This window comes from Etheostoma spectabile, chromosome 15 (genome assembly GCF_008692095.1).
Source record: "Etheostoma spectabile isolate EspeVRDwgs_2016 chromosome 15, UIUC_Espe_1.0, whole genome shotgun sequence".
Lineage (NCBI taxonomy): Eukaryota > Metazoa > Chordata > Actinopteri > Perciformes > Percidae > Etheostoma > Etheostoma spectabile.
Genome location: NC_045747.1, coordinates 11,471,494 through 11,491,821, shown reverse-complemented (window position 1 = coordinate 11,491,821; position 20,328 = coordinate 11,471,494). Strand labels below are relative to the sequence as shown.

The 20,328-nt window shown below is 38.7% G+C and overlaps 1 protein-coding gene and 1 long non-coding RNA gene across 2 annotated transcripts; one reads left to right on the top strand and one right to left on the bottom strand.

Moving 5' to 3' along the window:
- Nucleotides 1–706: 706 nt before the first annotated feature.
- On the bottom strand, nt 707–8,157 carry xab2 (XPA binding protein 2). The gene is made up of 19 exons (XM_032538554.1): nt 7,951–8,157; nt 7,419–7,567; nt 6,958–7,081; nt 6,643–6,840; nt 6,299–6,433; nt 6,033–6,197; nt 5,691–5,835; nt 5,451–5,602; nt 5,198–5,317; nt 4,966–5,097; nt 3,647–3,778; nt 3,318–3,431; nt 3,034–3,196; nt 2,718–2,908; nt 2,417–2,539; nt 2,146–2,311; nt 1,858–1,984; nt 1,635–1,747; nt 707–1,498 (listed from the first exon to the last, which is right to left on the bottom strand). Exons 1-19 carry the CDS (start codon nt 7,984–7,986, stop codon nt 1,437–1,439), a joined length of 2,547 nt encoding a protein of 848 aa, XP_032394445.1. The 5' UTR covers nt 7,987–8,157; the 3' UTR covers nt 707–1,436.
- LOC116703707 (uncharacterized) lies at nt 7,452–9,981 on the top strand. Its single transcript, XR_004335488.1, has 3 exons — nt 7,452–7,691; nt 9,495–9,558; nt 9,690–9,981. It is a non-coding gene; the product is annotated as an uncharacterized LOC116703707 (long non-coding RNA).
- The last annotated feature ends 10,347 nt before the right edge of the window (nt 9,982–20,328 follow it).

The following is a 20,328-nucleotide window of genomic DNA, read 5'->3' as shown; positions in this document are numbered from 1 at the left end:
TAAATTAAACACGTTTATTAGTCCTTTATTTGTTTATATGTTCTTCTGCATAGCCCAACATCAAAAAAGCCTCGGCATATAACGGTCATATAATCAAGGCAGGGGTAAATTAGATCAGATTCTGATTAAATAATAATTTAGTTACTTTCAAGTTTAGATCAGCAGCCAAATGCTGCAGATATGTTCAGTTGCTTATAACCACCTTGCTGCACCTTAAAAGCAGCCTGTAGTACATAGGCTGCAAAAAAGGTGAAATGAGAGTAACAGAGTAAACATACTGCTAATCTATTTAAATCTATGCAGGAAGGAAAAATGGAAATCAAGTTTGGAATAGTTTAATTTGCTTTTAATTTTTAAGACTCGAGACAGTTTCTTTCCATTGTTTTTGAAGTGTTGTTTACAGTGGCACCATCAAATCTCAAGGGTGCCTCATCACATGATGTTGCTCAACGAGCACTCCAAGTGCCCCACTACAGTGACTTTTTCTAAGAGGATTACCTCGCAGTTATTTTAATCCAATTATGAAAGAAACAATTTCTTCGTTATTTCATTTAACTCTTTTGATGGACTGCAATAATTAAAAGCATGAGTCCTTTCCAAGAATACCGAAATAAACCACATGTATTCCCTCAGGATAAAAAACTAAACTGTTCCCTAGGGTGAAGTTTCCTCTCTCAGATAAAAGGCATCGATTTTAACAGGTATATATATTTCTTTTTTTTATTAGAACTGCATTTTAAAGAAAATCTAAAGAAAGATTCAGACATTCAAAGAGACCAGCTTGTTAGAATTTACAAAATCTTTTATAGTACCCCTATTATCTAACTCAATCGTACAAACTGTTCCATGAGTGTACTTGTACATGTACAACCAGAGCATGATTTCAATATTTGGATGGTGACCTATGTATACAAGTTTTGAAATCTTTTCAGGGTCATTGAGTTTTGAAAGACACTGACCTATCCTCCAACCAAAAATGTGAGGCTTGGGTGCTTAGGTCCACTTTCAAATGAATGCCTCCTGATGAAAAAACTATGCTTTCCCCAAAGAAAGATCTTTGCATAATCAGTGTACAAACGTGTTTTTACTTTTAAATCCTTTACACAATTTTGTTCGGGCACAAAGTCAAACTACATCAGACATATTAGTATTTCATAACAGAATACTGCTCAATTGTACAATTACCGTGAGCTACATACTTGAGAAAGAGTGACACCATATGGACAATTGTAATACAACTTTATATCTCTGTTTACTGTACTACAAAAAGCACACCAGGCAACAAATGTTGCCACTTTTTCCTCATTTAAGTCACATTCTATTAAAATAACGTGGATACAACTAAAGAATTACCCAAATAAAAAAATGGAGCATACATGTCTACAAGAGAAATCAGAAGACTGCATCTTTGCCAATTTCAGCAGGGGAGGTATCTTTCAGTCATCTTTAAGCCCTCCAAAGACAGCTGTGGGGACACTCTTCTGTTCAAGCTGCACCTCTGTAAAAGGCCAAGAGAAGAAGACAATTAACATGTGCATGTTAATTAAAAAAACATGTCTGCATGAATGTTCAAACAAACACCAATTTGTTTCCGTTTTACTGATGATACTGGGCTTGTTGTGTCCGTCACTCACCTTCTGGTCCCTGGTTTTCATCATCATCTTCATCCTCATCCTCATCAATGTCAATCTCATCAGGGTTGGCCTGTTTGGAAAGCTCAGCCAACTCACTGCGAGAGGTGTCACTCCTGTATAGGTAGATGCAGAGAATAATATTGATGTGTCTCCATGTAGGTTGGCGCAAGTAGCCCTTTTATTTCTTTTTCAAAGGCATAACGTTTCACAGGAAAAGACAAACCTGACAAAGAGAATTTTTTCTTTGAGTTTGGGTTTGTCCTGCTCGGCCTCTGCAGCAAGCTGCTGTGCTTTCTGCTCCAGCATCTTCATGTCATCAATTTCCATTTGGCCTGGAGCAAGATCTGACACTGGATACAACACAAATAAAATAGTTGGACAAACACAGAGAGAAAAATATGTGTTAATTCATTCTTGTGCTACTATATTAATTAAAGTAATACATGTTCCGTGCAGCCCATACAGTCCATGGCTCACAATTTAGTGCAAGTTCCCTCACTAGTAGAACTACCTGTGGAGCTTGTCGTAGCCTTCAGCATCTGAGCAGACATAAAGTTGACCTGGGTGTTGTATGTGGCTTGGACACTACGTTTGATCCTCAGCATTTCTCTTATTGTGTCCTCATTCCCATGGCGGATCTCAAATTCTTTCCATGTCTGCCAGAAGTTTGCAGTCACCTGAAAAATCAAGTTCATAAATATATCAAGAATAAATGCTATGTGCATATCACTGATGGAAATGTTTCCAAAAACAAGGTAATGGCAGAAAGAGGTTTAGCTCACCCTTGGGTCACAGATTTGGGAACAGTAGGAGTAAATTGCTCTGGCCCGATCAATCTCACCAAGTTTACTCTCCATGTCAGCAAATCGCAGGCACATGTCCCTTGCATGTTCATCAGGAAGGACCTGGATAAATACAAAAAAGTTTAATACAGATTTTTGTTATTCCAATAATGAATAGAACAGCACACTGTGTCAATCTAATGGGTCAGAAACAATAGAAAGATTAAAAAAATCTAATTAATTCAACAGACTATAAGCTTCAATATGACATGTCATGTACATCAATGCTTTTCCCATGTACCTCGATAGCTTTCTGGTAAATTGCCCTGGTATACGTGACTCCATAAATTTCAGCTGCTCTCTTGATGTAGATATTGAACATTTGATGTCTCTCCTCAGCTTCTACTGCCTGCGTTGCTCTTTCATAGACAGCCATGGCGTGTCGTGCCAATCCATATCCCTCCTCCAATTTGGCATACAACAGGTAAATGGCTGGAAAGCAAGGCACAGTGGTACATTTGGCATCAGTACATTTTGTAAGGAAAAAAAAGAAGGTAGAAACAATGTGGAATATAGTGTATGCAAGTTGTCAATGCAATTCGCACAAAGCTACTTACTCTTGGCAAACTTGGCAGGGCAGCCATCTAGGGCTTGCTCAAATAAATCTCTAGCTCTCTCCAGCTTCTTGCCCCCATAACGATCAATAAACTTGGTGAGGTATGTGTTCCAGATGTCATAAACATTTGGCCACCTGAAGAGAGCAATACCACGCTCATATGCCTAAAAAAAAGGTATTGACAAAGACTGTGAAGAATTGTTTAAATGGGTGACCAAGGCGGGAATACAAGAACGCATTATTGATGTTGAATGTTGGTTTAGTTAATTATGGGTATGTTATTACTTTGAAGCTTTCCTCAAAGTAGTTGTGCTCTTCAAGGAACATGGCGTAATTGATGATGATCTGTGGCGTGGCGATGCGGAGGTCAATGATGCGATCATACACTGCTTTTGTAGACTGAGGAGACATTTTTTAAAGGAAGAGAAAGAATTAAACTTAACATCTACTATTCACAGAGATGAATGACAGCTTGGATTTCAAAGAAAAGCACACCGTGGTTCAGAATCGTAAGACATATACTAAATATCTGAAAGTTAATCTGCCATGTGATGTCTACCGTCTGCGTATGTTTTTGGCTCATAGGTAGCAACACAGAGATGTAGTGAACATACCTTGAAAGTGCCAAGACTTTCTTCCAAGTCCGCCAGCATAGACCAGACCTTCAAGGACTTGTAAACTCTGTTTTGGACTGGCTCAGATGCATCAAAGTACTCCGCTTTCTTGGATGGGATGGCTGTAGCTTTCTATATTAAAAAACATGTGTTACAACTACATCCACAGCACACAATTATGCATTTAAAAAAAGCGGCAATCAGTAATATTTTACTTTTGTCGGAATTGCAATAATTCATGAGTAGGGCCTTGCAAGTTTTGTAAATTAATGCCAGTCATTTATCTATTTCACAGTCTCGTAACAGGCAGAGCTGCCCCAAATGTTGTCAATTCTCTAATCTCCTACTGCCCTAACCTATCCAGTATGCACTAGTTATTGTTCCCACAAAACAAGTGAACATCTCTGTATTGTCTTAAAGGTGGGAAAAGATTCAAACAAAGCAACTAACAGCATGTGATGTTTTAGTTAGTCACTTGTCAAGCTGGTGTTTTTAGTTTAATGTCAAACTCCTACACTAAACACTATTATGATATGCAGCCTCAAGTCCAATCCATGAACTACTGTATCAGTTACCAGGTGTTAAGTCTGAAAATCAAAAGCTAAATCTCAGCTAGAGAATAAGCTTTCAAAAAACATTTAAAGGAAGACAAAAATTGCCGATGTTTTTGTAGTTTCTCTGTCCTGCCACTAGATGTTACTAAACCTAGAGTGTAAATGGGGCTACTAGTTTACTAGTGTGGCGTTGCCCAACCTATCCCCAGCAATGGAGTATGGTCTGGCGACACCATTTATTTATTAGGGGTGGCTCAGTCCGTAGGGAGTTGGTTTGGGAACCAGAGGGTCGCTGGTTCAAGTCCACATACAGACCAAAGTATGGTGGTGGACTGGTAGCTGGAGAGGTGCTAGTTCACCTCCTGGGCTTCGCCAACGTGCTCTTGAGCAAGGCTCAACCCCCAAGGCTGAACCCCCAACTGCTCGGGGCGCCTTTCCATGGGCAGTCCCCTCTCCATTTAGTGCATGTATAGGTACTGTGCATGTGGTTGTAATAACAACAGAGTGTAAATTGTAATCTTCCCTTGTGGGACTAATAAAGGATACACATTATTATTAGTATTGCTCTGGCTTGTTTATTTTTATTTTTTTAACCAATCACAACCGTCCTGGGTGGCGCTTAACCCCAGATAGCAGACGGGTAGGGAAAGCAGGTGTATCTGTCAGGCTTTATCCCAGTAATGTACTGTTCATCCGTTGAGCCGGACTACTATTTTACTGATTGCACCTGTTATAATGACTGCTGCTGAGATACAAGTGTCTCACCCTCAGTATGCGCAGTGCCTGTTCATAGTTCTCATGACGTAGCTCCATCTCTCCATACTCACACCACACCGCAGAAAGGTCATCTACGTGCTTGTAGTTCACCTTGGTGGCCTTCTCAAAAATTGTCCTGGCCTGGGTGACAGTTAGTAAATGGGGAATACATCAGGAATAGAAAAAGCATTTCTGAATGGCAGAGGGTTTAAGAATCCATGTGGAAAGACCTCTGACTTACATCATCCAGCTGCTCATTTTCCTCATAGAATTTAGCAAAGGAAACCCAGAGAGAGTGAGGCTTCCCTGTGGCCTTCATCGGATCCACAGTCTGCACTGCCTCAGTGTATGTGTTGATGATCTGCAGGAAATATGGTGAGCACAGATCCATGAGTAATGCACAACATAGGCAATGATAAACAGTGTTAAACCACTATAAATTGTGTGTGCATTATCCCTGTCAAAAAAATTGAGAAAAAAAGCCTAAACCTCACCTGCCGTGGATTGCCCTCATACAGTTTTACCCGCTTGTGCCACTCATGGACATTATGAGGGTTCTGGCGCAGTAGAACACTGTTCAAAAGAAGGGGCCGCCGGGCTATCAGCTGCTCAAAACGGGCCAGTCTAAGCTCCATGTCTATGTCCTCTGGGAGGAGAGGGTCAGAGATTAAGGCATGCATGACAAGAGAAGTGAAAGCAAGGAACGCTGACAATATTAATGAATCCACACACACCATCTTCATCCTTTCCCAGCTCAGCGGTGGTCTCCATCTTTGCTGCAATCATGCTCTCTTCAAACTGGGCGTAACTATCAAACACTTGTGTGAAATCCCTTACTGTTACCACTGTAAGGATGGCCTCCTCATACACATCACGGGCCTGAGAAAGTAAAGTAAATGTGTAGTCATAGACAAGTCACAAGAAAGACAGCAAATTAATTCTAATTCATTTGAGACAAATTAACTAGCTAAATATAAAGCAGGAGAGTACTTTGGATAATAACTTTCTATTCAATAGGTCCTTGTATGTTGTGTATTAAAATGGAAGCACTTAAAAAAAAACAAAAAAACACACACCTTCTCAAAGTGACCACTCCTGATGTAATAGTCAGCTAAAGAGCACCAGAGTTTTCCAAGTTGGTCTGTGAATCTAGTGAGGCCTCCTCGGATGATGGCTCCTACATTTAGAGAGGTCACTTTATCAGGGTTCTGGGAGATCAGGTCGCATAGCTCATGCCACAGCTGTCCAACAAATAAATGTATAAACAAGCATGTATTAATCTTTCTGGTCAGTTTAAGAAAAACAGGTATATTCGGAAGTACTTAGAATAATAAAGTCTTACTTGATAATTAGACTTGCCCTCTTTGGAGACAAAGCTTTCGTCATTGACAACAGCTGCTAGTCGCACAGCTGCTTCATCCAAGCGGCCAACAGACCGTAAGTAGTCTATGTATTCTTCTGTATTCTCTGGAGAAAGCTATAAGGTACAAAGAGCAGACATCGCATATGGAGTATGTTGGTTTTTTGTCTATTGACAGCTTTCCTTTTCAATATTAATTTTCAGGCATTTAGACCTATCATACCACACCGTGACATCATTTTCCACAATTTGCCACCACAAGTGCACAACTATAATTATCAGTGTAGTCAGAAACCTTCCTAAATGACAGTGTACAATGCTCTCACCTTAAGGTACCTGCGGTACACCCGGATGGCAGTCTCAGGCAGGGGCAGGTTACGCACAAAGCGGAGATAGAGAGGCCAGATGCGTGGGTGTTGAGTAACCGGAAGAGCTCTGAGAGCACGGTCAAATGTTTGCCGACTTCTTGTGATCTTGCATTGAGACACAAGGAACTGGCAGTAATCAAGCCATATTCTAGGCATCTAGTTTAGGAAAAGACAGAGTGTTAGTTTCAAGCACAACTGACAACACACAGGCCACAATAATGTAATATTTTGTACTGTCATTGGTTCAGTATGGAGTTTGATAGTAAGTATTACCTTGTGCATGAAAACCAATGCCCTTTCATGGCAATTATTGATCTCTTCATAGCTTGGTTCAGTGATACATTTCCCTTTGACTTGTTTCCGTCTTTCTCTCAGATAATTGTACCACAGTTTGTAGCTGTACAAAAAAAAGAAAGAATTAGACCATAATAAATCAGAATAGGCTTGATTGGCACAATAACTACACTCATGTGGAATATACCATATTAATCATACAAATCTTAAACCTGTTTCGGACATCTTGGCCTAAATTAAAGTCAATGCCCTTATCTAATTACACATCACAAAACAAGGCTAGTCACAAAAATGTCCCATCTTAATTACAAGGCCAAAATATTCATGCAGGTAACATTAAGTTACTGATGTGGATTCGCGGGTATCCGTAGCCACCTGCATTTCAGCGCAATGCCGACGCATTCTTTATAACGGTCCCCTGTAACGTGAACGTTAGTTACCTGCCAGGCAGCTCCTTCAGAGCCCGCTCATATATCATGTTGAGGGTGGATTTGGCTCCGTTCTGTTTGAATTCGATGTAACGCATCCAGCACTTGACTGAGTATGGGTTCCTGATAATCTCCTCTTCATAAGGCAGATCATCGTCCTCCTAGCAGAACCAGAAACCACATAACACTTCAAAAACAACTCAACTTTTGAAACAGTTAAAACATTGACGTTAGCGCAACAGCGTAACGTTCCTAGCTACAACATCAACAATTCATCAGCAGCAGGTAAATAATGCCTTCATAAATTAAGGATAACTATTGTGAGTTTAGAATTATTTTAACAATTAAAGGACAGACATGTCTGCTAAGAACTAATAACTAGTGATTCCCAGTTTACGAGAAATTAAAAGCTACCTAACTTCAACAATGTTACACACCAAAGCTAGCTAACGTTAGCGCTCCAATAAAAGTTAGCTAGCTAGCTAACGTTACCACTCGTTGTCAATAAACGCTAACAGATAATGTTTTTAACGGTGTAGCTTACAAACAGAACATCGGGTTTTCCACTTAGCGAAGGCATTTCTTCCTAAAGAGAATGCACGTCCGATATTAAGGAAAGAAGTTATGCTAACTGTAACGTAAGCTAACGTTGCAGACTACTCAAAGCGTGTAGCCCTTAGTGTTCCTTCCGGCTTCGTCACATCTTTTTCTTCTCGGTGTTCATTGGCTGATGGCAACCCAGCTTGAAATTGCATACCGCCACCTACTGTAGTGTATAGTTATGGCATTGTTCTATCTGGGGAAAAAAAGCAATATTTCGAATTACGCCCTATTTCCTAATCCTGCCCGTTGCGTCGGGGTCCTGATCACCCTGTCGGGGTTGTATTCGCTATAACAAACGTCTTGCATTATCCCTGACCTATCAATCCACTTCGGATTTCCCTTAAGTCCTTTCTTGTGATCAGTAGTTTTTAGTGGATTTTAAACTCAATTCCTGCCCTGCCTCGTTTACATTTCTCCCTCTCTGAAATAGGCCTATATTACAATGCACATTCATTAATGTATAAAATTTTACAATGTCAGGATAACTATGATTTTGGTACATGTTGTAATAGAAAGTTATCTTACAGCACATGACTGAAACTGAAGTGAGTGAAAACCTAGGAGTGTGAGCAGTATTTTTCTCTGTCAATGACAGTGAGTGTTGGTCAAGCTAAAATGTGCACAGTGGCCTACAAAAATAAACAGAAAGTCATTATGGCTCAAATGCATCTTGCATTCAACATATACAATTAACACCTCCAAAAAAAACCCTTTAATCCATAAAAGAGTGGAGGCCAGTTATTTTTCATAATAAATGGATTTTACAATATTTTATAACAAAACCACATTTAAACACAGTGCCCAACCCCTCCATGTGTTACAGCAAGGATGAATGTCTACATCATTAGCATAAATGATTTTAGATATAACCAGAAAAAGACTAACTGAAGGGTGAAAGTGTGCCGCAACAAATCTTGACATGTCTAATGAGTAGACACAGATAATTATACCTGTGTGAGTAAATGGGACGTAGAGATGTACTATGATGAAAGTTAGAAAGGCCACACACTCAGTTTTAAAGTTACAAGGTTAATTATTTTATTTTATTTATGTAAAAAAAAAGATTGTAATATTGTATAATTTAGTGTTAATACTTATGAAATGCATTTAGATTATACTTATGTAATTATACTTTGAAGTCAATGCCAACATGTCTTAAAACCATAGACACTGTGGTTCCAGCAACAACATCAAATATAGCATGAGGATAAAGATCTTTGGCATCTGAGTGGGACGTGTTGTAGGTCTTATCTCTGTCTGGTTGGCAAATGTTCTTGTAGCCCTTGTAAGACAAGGTGTGATAACACTTGAACTGGAAAGAGCCTTACATTCAATTTTAGCCAGAGGAATAAGATGTGTGCCAATGTCCTGCAACTATGTACCGGCACCCCTTGGTTGCTTCCTTTGTCCCTGGTGCCCCAAGTTCCTATTTAGAGTGTATGATATGTGGGATCAATAAATACGGTCTGTTGCCACATTCAACAGGCCATGAACGGCCTGGGCGGCAAGAAGCAGTTCCAGAAACTGGAGTCCAGGGTATGCACTGTAGGTAAATACTCACAATAGAACATTTTTGAAGGAACATCACAGTTTTACTGTGTGGAATAAATTCTACTTGTATCAAAATGTTTGTACATGCAATGAAATAAAAGTAATGTATTATTTATCATCACGTTACAGGTGCATGTGCTGAGCTGAAGTTAAGCCGAGCAAAGACGTGGAGATGATGCTGTTTAAGGACTGAGCTGACATCCCAAGTAATTCCTATATTAAAAACTACCTCAACTTCTTTTATTCTGGGAATCTGTGGAGACTGAGGAGGACAAGAAAAATGTGGTCAGACTTCAGGACCTCTGGTGGACAAGCTGCAGCTCAAAGTCAAGTCAAAGAAAAGCAGGCCAACACTCACATGTCCAGGCTGAGAAAGGTTAATTAGCTGAAGGAAGCTGTGATCCTGCAGAGGTATCTTTGTTTCCCTGATCATATATCTAGGGTGACCGTATTTTGATTTCTAAAAAAAGAGGACACTCGGCCCGGCCTCGAAACACAAATTCAGATTCAGGTAAATGAACATGCTTTATTATGCCTCAATGGTATAAAAATAACTTATGTAATAAAATATGTAACAACCTATAACAAAATAGCTCTTTTCAAATAAACAAACATGAAATATAGTTCTAAATTTGACCTATTCTGTGTCAGCTTCAACTAAATATTTCTAAAACCTTTTCAATGTATAAGATAAGGTTTTTAGTGTCCATGGGAGCTTAGAGATCTCCAGCACCTTTAGACAATGAAACAAGTGCTAGCTTTGCACTCTGTGCACTCCGCCTCCAACTTGTCCTGACCAGGATGGTACGTGGTAAGATTTTTTTGCAGTTCAACTGTGAAGCTGCACTTACACTTCTGCATTTTGTGTTCAATGCTGCTCTGAACTGCTCCCTATATGTGCTTGGCTTTCTGATCTGCTCGGCTGTCTGATCTGCTCCCCTAATGTGTGTGTTTTGCAGAGCCGCCTGCAAGGCAACCTCTCGGGAATTACGTTACGCAACAAAGTACCGTGGTTTTGTGTGCGCAAAGCGCCATCTAATTTAAGTACATGCTTAATGGTCCCACAAAAAACAATGAAAACTGGACATTGTAATGAATTTATAACTCCCCTCCCCCCCTCAGACAATACGTAAAAAGTGGACATGTCCGGGAATAAGAGGACGTTTGGTCACCCTATAGTATCAATTGTGTTGGCATTAGAAGCCAGTAAAATATTTGATGTTGTGCATTCACTGTTGAAAGTGTAAACATATAAAGCCATTTATTTGGTTGACCAGAAATACAGGGATCCACAAATGCAAATAAACAAAGTCCAAAAGCCAAACACCAAAAACGCAAAAGAGGGGGAAAAAGACCAAAAACAGGAACACTGTACAAAAGCACAGATACCTCAGAGACACAGCGACTGGAACAAATAATGGCAGGAGCAAACCAACAAACTGGCTGAAACAGAAAAACAAACAAAAACGATGTGACAAGAGACAAGGGGAACACAGACACTAAATACACTGCGTAATGAGCTAACGAGAGGCAGGTGACAAAAGGGCTGGGAAACAGGTGGAAGACATCAGGTAATCACAGGAGCAGGAAAACACAGGAAGTAAAACTAAAGACAAGGTAGCACAGAAAACCCGACTATCAAAAATAAAACAGGAAACAGAACACACAGACACTCACAAGGGAACACAAGACACAAACTGCAACACAAGACTAGGGAGAAAAAATGCAGAAAAAGAAGCAGGAACAAAACTGAAACCATAACAGTACCACTGTGCATGTGTAAGTACAAAATTAAGTGGTGAAGTCAAAGTAAAACTGTGTTTGGGATGTACTGAGAATGCAGAAATCAACCTTCCCTGAGCCTGTTCATCATTATGTAAATGCAGAAATTACATATCTGTTGGCAGATTTGTTGAGATTATATAGTCAATATTTTTATGTTAAAATATTGTTACATAATGATTTATGTATGAAATGTTTCCACCATTGTAATGTGTGCAGCTGTTGGGCTACATTATTAACATCGCAGATGAATATAATTAACAGATCAAATTCTGCCTAGGACTTGAAAAAGGCCTGTCCAGCATTCATGCAAGGCTCTATTCGAGATGTCACAGGTGACAAATAGATGTAGGTTGCCAAGTCATGCAAGTCTTTCCTATCCTGGAAGAGATTAAACCTTGACTTGGAATCTTGGAGCAGAGGAGGTCTCCACTAAATCTTTTCACGCCCCTTCATTAGCTTTGCTTGACTTTTCAGTCAAGGGTACTAATAATTGACATATTGTAACTTTTCTATTCTACTAAAAGGAATATATGGTGACAGAGTTAACATGTCCATGGCACACACGCAGCAAAATAAATCAAAACCCCCCAAGTGGATTTCTTTCCATAGCATAATTGCAAAAAGTAAAACAGAATCAACATATTTAAGTCATGGGTCCAAGTAATATCCCCTTTTTACTAGAGCTGCAACGATTAGTTGACTAATCGAACAACGGATTGAAAAATAATCAAATTGCAGAAAATGCGGTTTTCAGCTTCTCAAATATGCTTTTCATTGTTCATATTAAAACTGAATATCTTTGGGCTGAAAGAACAATACATTTAAAGACATCACCTTGAGACTCACTCAGACACGCACGCACACACACACACACACACACACACACACACACACACACACACACACACACACACACTGTTGCACCAGTATAGCACAAGATATATATCCATTCTTATATGTATAATATCTATAAAAACATTTCTTTTCCATGACCATTTCCATTATTCATGAACTGATGTTATAAGTGTCAGGAGCAAAGAAGCTATAAAGGGGAAATGGAAAACACCTGTTTTGGTCACTTGGACACTTTAAGTCATTACATAACACGCTCAAATCCGAATGTGTCCTAAGAGCCACCAGAGTTAAGTCCATGTTTATATGTTTTTTGCCAATTTGATTCAAAAATGCCATAATGGCCAAACACCAATTTGGATTGGCATGGAAACTTTTATCACACTTTTAGTAGTTCACATAGTTCATTTTGCTTTGTAAGGGACCTTATTTTGGGCAGGGTCGCAAAAGTTTTAGCATGTGTTTTCCATTTAGGGAATTAAATAGTGGCTGATCAAATAGTACCTCATCTTTAATTTTATTACAGAGATATGAGATGTCCCTGTAACTCTAGACCACCTAAAGACGGTGGGGATGTCCAATACTAAGGTCTATATGCATCCGACATGGCACAAAAACATTAATACGATGTAAACTATTAATAAGGTGTTGATTTTAATTTTTAAGATTAAAGTTTGCACAAACATGACTATACACTTCATGGAATAGATATTCTTTAGGTATTATTAAAGTTAGTTCCAATGAGATGCGTAATACTTGTCCAGTGTTAATGGAAAGACCATGGCCTGAATTGTATTTCAGATATCTGAGATTTGCATGTCCTGTAACTATACACCAGTGACATTTCAAGGCTTCTCCAAATTTGAAAGTCATTATTGGCTCAGTGCTGAGGACTAGTTTCAAGGGGGCCTTTCTGTGTGGAGTTTGCATGTTCTCTCTGTGCTTGTGTGGGTTTCCTCCTACATTCTAGATGAGAGCTATATAAATCCTGCCATTGCCCTTGATTTAGGTACTGGCATGGCATTACAACTGGAGTTGGTTCTCTTATGCCAAACTATGGCTGTTCTATATATTAGAGTTAGGAGGATACATCAAGTTTAACTTCAAGTTTATATGCACCTTAGTACAGAGTACCACAGCGATGAAATACAATATGCCTTTTGCCCTCTCTCAGCACCAGTCAACAGCAACAAATAACATAAATAGCATTTAAAACTCCAAAACCATCCAAAAAAACAAGCAGAGTAGACATAGTGACTAAGTGACTAAGTTCAGACCACAGCCGTCCTTTCTGCTATGCCATCATTCAGTAACCTTATTACCTGGGGGTAAAAACTATCCCCAAAATGTGATGTGCGTGTTAGGATGCTCTGCAAATGTCTCCCTGATGGAAGGTGGGAGAAGAGATTGTGTGCAGGATGACTAAAGTCCTATATAATACCTTGTACCTTCTTAGTACTGCGTTTCCAGTAAATATGTTGCAGCGGTTCAAGTAGAACCTCGATGATTTTAGATGCAGTTTTGACCAACTTTGTCAGAAGATTAAGGTCATGTGAAGTAGCCCTACCAAACTGCCTGTCAATATACTCTCAATTGTACAACGGTAAAAGTTCTGTAGAATATTAAGGGACATACCATATTTCTTAAGACACCTCAGAAAATAAAGCCTTTGATGTGCCTTCTTAATGACACACCTGATATGAAACAACCATGTGAGGGAGTCTGAAATATGGATGCCTAAGAATTCAAATGTGTTGACAATTTCAACTGGAGAGTTTTTAATATAGACAGGTATATGTGTGAGTTTGTTCTTCCTGAAATCTATGATGACCTCCTTAGTTTTCCCCACATTAAGGGACAGATTAATTCTGTGGCACCACATGATCGAGTTACTCACCTCATCCCTGCATGCAGTTTCATTATTGCTTTCAATGTGTCCTATCACAGTAGTATCATCTGCAGATTTCACTATACTGTTAGTGGGATGATTCTCTTCAAGCCTGGAATTCCCCTCTGCCACCCCAACCCTTTGGCTCTCCCTGTGCACTCAAATAAATGCTCCCTGTTCACTTAACCGTTGGTATCTGCATCTGAATCCTTTCCTGTGTAACATAACACAAAAAGCATCCTGACATACTTATCCCTGCCCTCTAGGTGTTGACATAAGGATGCAGAAGGATACTGCATCATCAACAACTCTTGATTTGTATGCAAATTGTAATGGATCAATGGAGACGGAATGATGTTGTTGATGCCTTCCCAAGCTGTTCAAAACACTTCATAATCACAGAAGTCAATGCTAAAGGTCTAAAATCATTCAGACAGGTGGCGGTCGTTTTCTAAGGCACAGGAACTAGGATTGATTTTTTTTTTTTTGAAACAATTCGGAACCACTCAAAGAGAGAGTGACAAGTTAAAAATGTCAGTGAAAACAGAGGCAAGTTGGCTATAACATGTCCTTAAAACTCATGGAGTTATGCCATCAGGCCTAGCGGCCTTTCCTATTTTCAGATATGGGAAGTAACGAAGAACAAATACTTTGTTAGCCTACTGCTGGCTACTCAATTACATTTTCAGATATTTTTTGCAACTTTTTACTTTTACTCCTTACATTCACGAATATTGGTACTTTCTACTCCTTACATTTTACCAAATTAACTCTGTTACTTTAGTTTTGTACAAAAGGTCGTCTATCAGGTGTGATTGTGAGTGCATGTCGGAGAATAGCGGGGACACTCACTGCATGAATGGCGACTGTTGAACGTCCTTGCTCATTAAGATAATGTAATTAATAGTGGGTTTATTGTTATTATTTACTAGCATATATGATCCCTATGCATTGTGTATGGTAGCCTTTACAATGTTATTTATTTCTTTTATTACCACACGCCCATGTTTAAGCTGATGCTTGTTTGTAAAAAGTATCAACAGAGAGAAGTCGTCTCCGTCCATGTTTAAACAGACACACCTGGGCCAAAGTTGGAAACCAGAATCAGCTTTAAATCCAGTCCTAATCTAGCCCTTGCTATGTTTCAAATTATTTCACTGACTGGAGTTGCTTTTTATTTTTGCGTCATCAATACCAAATTGAATCTAATTGGATGTAAATATACACAGACTTCTCAAAAATCACACTTGATAACATATCTTGCTACTCGGTCAGAATCTTATTAACCTGGAGTCCCAGTCTCTGTCACAATAAATAAGCTGTATGTTTTAGGTCTATTGGCAGACAGCCATTTAAAATGTAGCCAATGACATATAAAGAGCCTTTTCTCCATGTCCACTGTAGTTTCTCAGCGTGCTCTCTAGTAACTCTGTAGTCTCTAGTAGTCTGTCTGGTTCAGGTAGCTTTGTCATTCGCAAGGTTACTTTTACTTTTGTACTTTAAGTAAATTTACAAGCCTGTACTTTGTTACTTTTACTTGAGTAAAGAAGTTAAATCAGTACTGCTACTTTTACCAGAGTATTTTTTAACACAAGTATCTGTACTTCTACTTGAGTACGGGAAGTGAGTACTTTTGCCATCCCTTCCTATTTTCACAGATTTAACAACTTTACGTGTGTTAGACTTGTTGTGCTGGCCTTCTGAACGGATTCCCAAATGGAGATAATGTGTCTGTGTGTACATTTCTTATATGTTTAAATGTACTTGGCTAATAACTTGGCAAATGAAAACATATTATTAAATGTAAATATTAAAATGATTAGGACACATGTGCCTATACCATTAATAACCTACCAGTGTCCATTTTTTCAATTCATTACCGGTTTAGTATTTTTTTTCAAGATGTTTCATTGACCAATAACGTCAGTAACAAGTTGCCAAAATAGCAAATAACAAACCTGAAGCACTGCGCTCACACATGTGACGTGTTAAATAGAGAGTTGTTAATGTTAATCATATATGAACACAATGAAACATGCTTATTATTCTATATACACTGACTGAACATATCACTATCAAGCACAAAAGTTAGGAATTCCAGCTCAGGAAGGTTCACAATTAGATGCAGGAAGCTCAGGAGTGTGTGACATCACTGAGTCCTAGGTCAACAAGCCAAAGAGCCAAGATCTGTGATGCAGAAAAGGTATCTTTTAGTCTGTTATATAAATACAAATTACAAAAATACTTAAACTGAAAATACATATTTAGGTCATAGGCTAATAACAATATGAATTACTATTTATCTTAATTTACTGACCTTTTGTTATCAGGATGCCCAATTGCACTTTGACGATGCTCTCAGAGGACAGGAAGGCATTAGGGAGCCGGTTGCCATGGTGGAGTGCAGAAATGGACAGCACTATCTTTCTTTTCATAAATGTCTGAACTGCCTAAACCATTTGTCTCAAGGGGTCTATTATTTATCTGTCCTGTAATTATAATTAATCTAGTGACTTTAGTGTTTAAACTGAATAGAATCATTGGACTCACATGCCAGTCAGAGGATCCATACAAATGTATTTTTACGTTTTTTGTCAATAAATTTAACAGGCAAGAATGTCAGCTCTTTTCATATAAAATCTTGGGTGGTTTTCTTAAATACGTTTATCTGTTGGTTGGTTAGTTTTCTTTCTGTAGGCTATGCAGTGCCCAGTCATTAAAATTCATTTTACACTTCTCTTACCATTAATAATTTACAGCTTCACTATTTGATTGGCCAAGAGGGAGCACATACTGTTTATCATTCATCCATGCCACTGAAACAAAGACTTAGCAGGGTTGTTTGCTAACTTACTGTTGGTTAACTGACCTGAACTTGGGGGCTAGTTAGCTAACATTAATTTTAGGTGTACCATTAACTTATCTACCTTTTTGACCTTTTTTTATAGGTGCCCTGCCACACATATTTCATTACTTTGTGGTAATGTCTGAAGTTCTATCATGGACTCTGTAAAAAGATTTGTGGAAAACTGCCTTGGTTACCTTGTTTCAAGCCATTTTAGTGTGGTACAGAAAGCCTGCAAGAAGACTCAGCTCCATTTGTGCCTGTTCTTATTAATATTCAACGAGCTAAGCTGCTTGATTGTGACTGGCTAGCAGCTAGCCAATGAGAGCCTGGCTATCAGTATCCCTTACCCAGCTCAACTGGGCGAGCTCATGAATAGTAATGAACTCAGGCAACATGACATCAGACTGACCATCTTTTGTAATTGGCCTGATTTCTCCGCTTATTTCTTTTCAGTGGTTGGAGCTGACAGAGGAGGTAGCAGTTCATTTTCACATTCACAACATAACACAAACACATATGGACTTAACATATTTGCAAAAATGCAAGTAAAAACTGTTTTGTGTGGCGGGCACTTTTAATGCTTGGCTATGAATAGATATCTGCACTATGCAATCACAATGTAAAAATATATTTCCAAAACTGCTGACTGATAGCTGACTTCAATAACTTAATCAGCTAAAAAAAAAAACATGGCAACAGTGTGTCCCAGCTGTGTGTACCACTTTTAGTGTCCCCTGGAAACAGTTTCTGTTTCAGATTTTTCTAAATTATGCGCATGTTAAGTCACTATTGACACACATGGTCTTCACCACAGTTGTCACATTGGTGAAGACATTTTATAAATGCTGAGCATGTGTTGTCAAATTGGTGATAGTGTTTCCTTGCTGCGCAAGTGTTATCAACTTGGGAAGGATGTTTCTTCATTTGTTTGTGTTTTGTCTATTTGCATGTGTTAGTGCAGTCTGTTGAGCTCTCACATGGCCAGGGATAAAAGCAGTCCATAAATTAAGCTCACACAAATCACTGCTGTCTCAGATTATCGTAGAGCCAATGACACTTGTCACAAAGACACCAACTGTTATGGAATGACAATTGGCTTTGTATTAGCCTATAAGCTCTGAATCATTGCAAGTATTCGGGTACTCTCCGGTGGCTTGGCTGTGTTTGAGAGGTCACTGTCGGTATAAATTAATAGGGTTTAATAGGGATTCTGAGCACTCCAAATTTATGCCCAGGCCTACTTGTTGCCAACAGGGCCCATTCATAAACACAAACATGAAATGAAGCAGCAGTGAACAATGTTGCCCCTATTGATATGATGTGATATGTAATTAATAAGAACAAGATTTTCTGACCTAGGTTTTTTTCCAAAGCCAAAATTTAAAATGGAATATAGGTGAAACCAGGTTTAGTGTGACGAATGTTAACGTTTTTTCAAGGGTTCTATCATACGTTTTTATGAAAGATAAGTTAAAAAAAATATATATTAAAAAATGTGATCCTACCTATAGAAAACAAATTATTGAACAATTTTCCTTTACATGATACAGTCTACAGAAGGGTGAGATGATTGATTTCCTGTTTATTTATTTGGCACTGGGTGGTCCCTGTAATGCAAAATCTCAGTTTAAAGAACGTGGCGGAAACAACTGTATACAGCTGGTTGCATAATGTTACAATAGTTTTAGACAGAGCTCCTCTCTCTTTCCATCCGTGCATTCATTTCCCAGCTCAGGGGAGCTTCTTCAGCGGAGTCTTAATGTTTTCTCGCCTCACAAATGTCCTTAGATTGGGATGGCACCTAAAACGTTTTTGCAGCTGTTTCTGCAGCTCTGGTCCTGCTTGACATCCTGCTACACCCTGCACTGCTACTACTATTATTTCTAGTCAGAGTTATTTATCTTTATTGCTACTATAACTACCGATCTTCATCAGACTAACTGTTATAATTACTATGAATCATATTTCTGTATATCTGTCTGTAGTCAGGGTCTGTCCGAGGTTACTGCATTGTTTAAAGGAAGTTTTCCTCGCCACTGTCGCACCAAATGCTTAGTCTTGGGGGAATTGTTGGGTCTTTGTAAATTATAGAGTGGGGTCTAGACCCACTCTGTACCTACTCTCTAAAGTGTCCTGAGATAACTCCGGTTGAGGATTTGATTTGACAATATAAATAAAATTGAAATTGAATTGAAAACACATTGTGAGATGGTCAAAGTTCAAGATTAAACCCCTAACCTTAACACCCAAAAACAAGTTCACAGCTATTTTAATGTACACAGTGCCATGGATATGCATTGCTGAGCCTCTGTCCTTATTGTTATACAGTCAATGCAGTTAAATGTCCTTTTGCCTTTGTGACACCAAACCCTGTATGCATAGAAAGCACATGTTAGACATGTAGGGAAGACGCTATTTATGTGGACACTGTAGACTGGTTGTCCATTTGTGTACCTAGATATTTTTAGTAGTTGACATTGGCTTTATTGTGCTTATTAACAACTGCAGCAGGGGAGTGGCCACCAAGGCATGTGTTATTTAGAATGACAAAGACAGTATGCCCTATCATTTGCCCATTCAACACTGAATGCCTTTGATGAACAAATTACTGATTTGGCATGCTACAGTGATATGCCTTAACTGGACAAAAACAACTACTGTTTATTATTGTCTCAGGTCTCACTAATAAAAAGTTGTTAAGGCGTTTTGGTTAGAGCTCCTTCAATTTCTGCTAGGCATTCTCCTGATCCAAGTGTCTACTAGTGAACACAAATGTTCACAGTTTACAGGAACGTTCAAGTTAACCATTGTGCTTACACAAAAAGACAAAGAATAACAGCACAAAAAAATTGTGATTATTTGAATGTAAAGTAAGCTTCGTTTAATAGCACTAGGGTATTAAAATGGTCATGTTCAAAATAATATTCTGAGGCACATACAGTAAGCTTTACTGTTGATGCACCTCATCCAAATGTCTTTTTTCTCCTTTTCCTTTCTTATCCCTTCCCAAATCATTACATTTCATGTTAAACTGTCAGGATGTCAATTTCATGCATCCTGAAAACTGAACTCTGTAAAGTAAGCTGTCTGTTTCCTTTATTCTTTTTATATGTTTTTGTTTTTGTTTCCTGTATTCTGAAAGCATGAAACAAACCAAAGAAAAATAGAGAGAGCATAACCCACACAACATTTAGTCTCTCAATGTTACTTCTCAGTCATGGAGGAGAGTAACTTTTGTTAAACCCTTTCAAACTTTCTCAGGCTCCTCCTCGTCAGACGTGTCATATTTCAGGTCAAGGGCTGAGTGCCGAGGCTCATCTGCAGTATACAGTATTCATCTACTAGACTCAAGGAAATGCAAAGGAGCTTCTAAAAAGCTTGCTCCTTGCATTATA

Coding starts and splice junctions, on each gene's coding strand:
- xab2 (XM_032538554.1), bottom strand. CDS start 7,986: ATGCCTTCGCTAAGTGGAAAACCCGATGTTCTGTTT. Junction 2,312..2,416: donor CCCAAATCTGTGACCCAAGG/GTGAGCTAAACC, acceptor TTGATTTTTCAG/GTGACTGCAAACTTCTGGCA. Junction 1,985..2,145: donor GGCTACGACAAGCTCCACAG/GTAGTTCTACTA, acceptor TGTTGTATCCAG/TGTCAGATCTTGCTCCAGGC.